A 2,860-nucleotide genomic window follows, 5' to 3' on the forward strand; every position below is an offset into this window, starting at 1 on the left:
GAGTACGGAGGAAGAAAATAACGAGAAAGGTAAGGAGGAAGAGAAGGATAGATTTTAGGAGAGTTTAGAGTGTGTCTCTGATACCATGATATGAATCGCTAACAAATATATACTATGAAATTTAGAAATATAATCTAAGCTGTATGGTAGATTAACACTATATTCTAGCGTCGTTGCCTGTATTTAGATGATCTAATTTAGATCAATATATCAATCGTACCAAAAAAAAACTAAATCTGGTAGAAACACATATCTACGTATATAGTATGAAACTCTTGACATGGAATCAAACACTAGCAACAACATAAACTAACAACCATCAATAGTCAACACACTTGTTACACAATAGTTATCTCGATTGATTCACAAGAAGTTGAAGAAGTTGGTTGAATCCTGCAAGCATAAGAAAAATAACAAGCGGATATCAGACTTTTTGGTAATGCGTGCCACATATCAATGTACGCCATCGAGTTCATATCTAAGTTAGGGAGTTTGCGCGCTTCTAAGATCTCCATGATCTTTTTTGATTTACCAAGTAGCAGGGCTGCTGTTCGGATGCTCTCTTCCCGTTTCTCTATTGCATCCGCATGGCACCTTAGAATTATGACACGAGGTAAGTTGGTAAAGCAAGCGCACATCAGATCTGCAATTATGGTTGATATAAATTCAAAAAGTTCCTCATCTGTTGGCCAATTTTCTTGCTCATTGCAGTGAAGCAGTATGGTTTGACTGATTCTGTACATTGAATTTGCAGCAATGAAGTTACGAAGTGAATGATCCGGAATTCCATCTTTGCTTCTCTTGAACTGTATCACAGTATTTACTGCTTCATCACCCAACCATTCAAGAATTTTCTGTGACGTTTCTCCTTTACAAGCCTTCTTTTGTAGATCCATTTGTAGCCACGTGCAGTATACATCAACATCCGTCCACACATGTCTAGCTGCTTTTCTTGCATTTACCAACTCACCATTTGTATTGAGGCTTTCTTCAATATGTCTTACAAATTCGATGCCTTCACTCATACTGGCAAGTAACCTCTTGGCATGGCCGTTTTCAATGTTGGGAAGGGAAAGCGCAATGGCTGTTAATGTTACTGCTACAAGGCTCCAGCAGTTCTGGATTTCTTCTGGATGTAAAGGTGGGACTTGGTCATTGTCGAACTCTAATACTCCATTGAATCCTGTAGATTTCTTGAGAAGCTTCAGCAGATTCATTGGCTCTTTCTCTTCAGACTGATGAAGAATTCGAGTTATCGAGTTGAAGGACTTTCTTAGGATTTTCTTTGAAAGCTTGGCCTCCGCTTCAGTTTGTAGGACATAACCAGTATTTTCTTCCGTATCTGGAATCACATTGCTGTTGGATACATTTGGTTTTTGTCTAAACCTTTTCATCAATGACTTACAGATATAGCACCAACAAGAGAATAGGATCAAAAAAGATCTGGGAATGAGACATATTGTTTTACAAATAACTACAATCATTATCTGAACTGCTATAAAAAAGTTCAAAATCATGTTTTTGAAGATGTGGAGAAGCTTCTTGGAATGACGGCCTGGTATACCTGAACCCACATGATTGCGTTTCCAAAGATGAAGTATTTGGGTCCAATATTTCTCAACTCTGAAGACGTTTAGATGGTTCTTGGTCCATTTCTTGGATAGGTCGAAATGACTGATGGAAGTCAAACATCTTAAAATAGGTGCAATACTGCCTACCATTGTCCCTACTGACTGCATGATAACAATTAATTTCATTGACCACTTATAGTCTGATATAATCTCAGACTTGTGAATCAATGGAAACTCTTCATCATTATGTAATAAGTAATTCCATCCATAAATGAACAGAAAAATATAAACCAAACTGCAAGCAAAGCACAAGCATAAAACCCCAAAAGCAGATGAAATCGGTGAACAAGCAACTGCAAATTGGGGGTTACCAGTCTCAGCCATCATCCAATACTTTTTAACATGACGAATGAGTCTCTTGTTGGAGAAGTTTATATCTTGAGGATTTGAAGCCAATCTGTGCAACTCCTTGTAGCGGTGTTGTAAGATTTTTCTAGATGCTGGAATTGTCAAAGCTATCGAAAAGGGCCATGGAAGGGAACATATTAACATAATCATTGGTAGCACATATATGATCAGTCCGTTTGCAGTAGCATACTGGATCCAAACATTTACAGTGATGGTGATTATGAGGATACCAAAGGCTACCATATTCGTTAGAAGTTCAGTGTCACCCATAAGCCCTAAAGAAGGAAGAGAGTTACCTAACATGACGATAAAGAAAATAATGCCGATAGTCTTACTCACAGACATGTCGGTGTTTAGGTCCACTGGTAGCTTCATTGCAATTGCTATCAGTGTGAGGGAAGCAGCATTGATAGTGAAAAATCTGCACGGAAACCAGAGTTTCCATTGTAGAAAGCCTGTTAAGGCATCAGCTGCCATTGCAAGAGTGCAAATTAGAGATGCTAGAAAAACATACAATCCCACCCAAGGTATGGCGTCCTCAGGATATATCGGCTGTGCCATCTTGCTAGACTGGAGATTGGAGAAATAAAGATTTAGCTTGATCTAGTACGTAGAACAAGATGCTAACAGAATAAACAGATGCTTGATATATATAAGTTCCATGAATCCATGATCAAGACTTTTAGTTCTGAATACAACGAGTTTATGGTATGTTCCACTTCCACCCGCTTTCCTTCTCAGTTATGGGAAATTATATATTGCTGCATGTGAGAAAGTGATTGGAATTATGTTCCAAAAGATACCATTACAACGTATTTGTTAATGTTATATATCCCACTATCCCACCAAAATTTTCAAATGGGACGATAAAAAATATTTTC

General features: G+C 37.9%; 1 protein-coding gene across 1 annotated transcript; it reads right to left on the bottom strand.

Moving 5' to 3' along the window:
• Positions 1-338: 338 nt before the first annotated feature.
• LOC145004882 (uncharacterized) lies at positions 339-2,540 on the bottom strand. Its single transcript, XM_078963902.1, has one exon. The coding sequence runs from the start codon at positions 2,538-2,540 to the stop codon at positions 339-341; it is 2,202 nt and encodes a 733-aa protein (XP_078820028.1).
• Between the last annotated feature and the right edge of the window lie 320 nt (positions 2,541-2,860).

The sequence above is a fragment of the Lactuca saligna genome, chromosome 1 (assembly GCF_052625555.1).
Source record: "Lactuca saligna cultivar CGN05327 chromosome 1, ASM5262555v1, whole genome shotgun sequence".
NCBI lineage: Eukaryota > Viridiplantae > Streptophyta > Magnoliopsida > Asterales > Asteraceae > Lactuca > Lactuca saligna.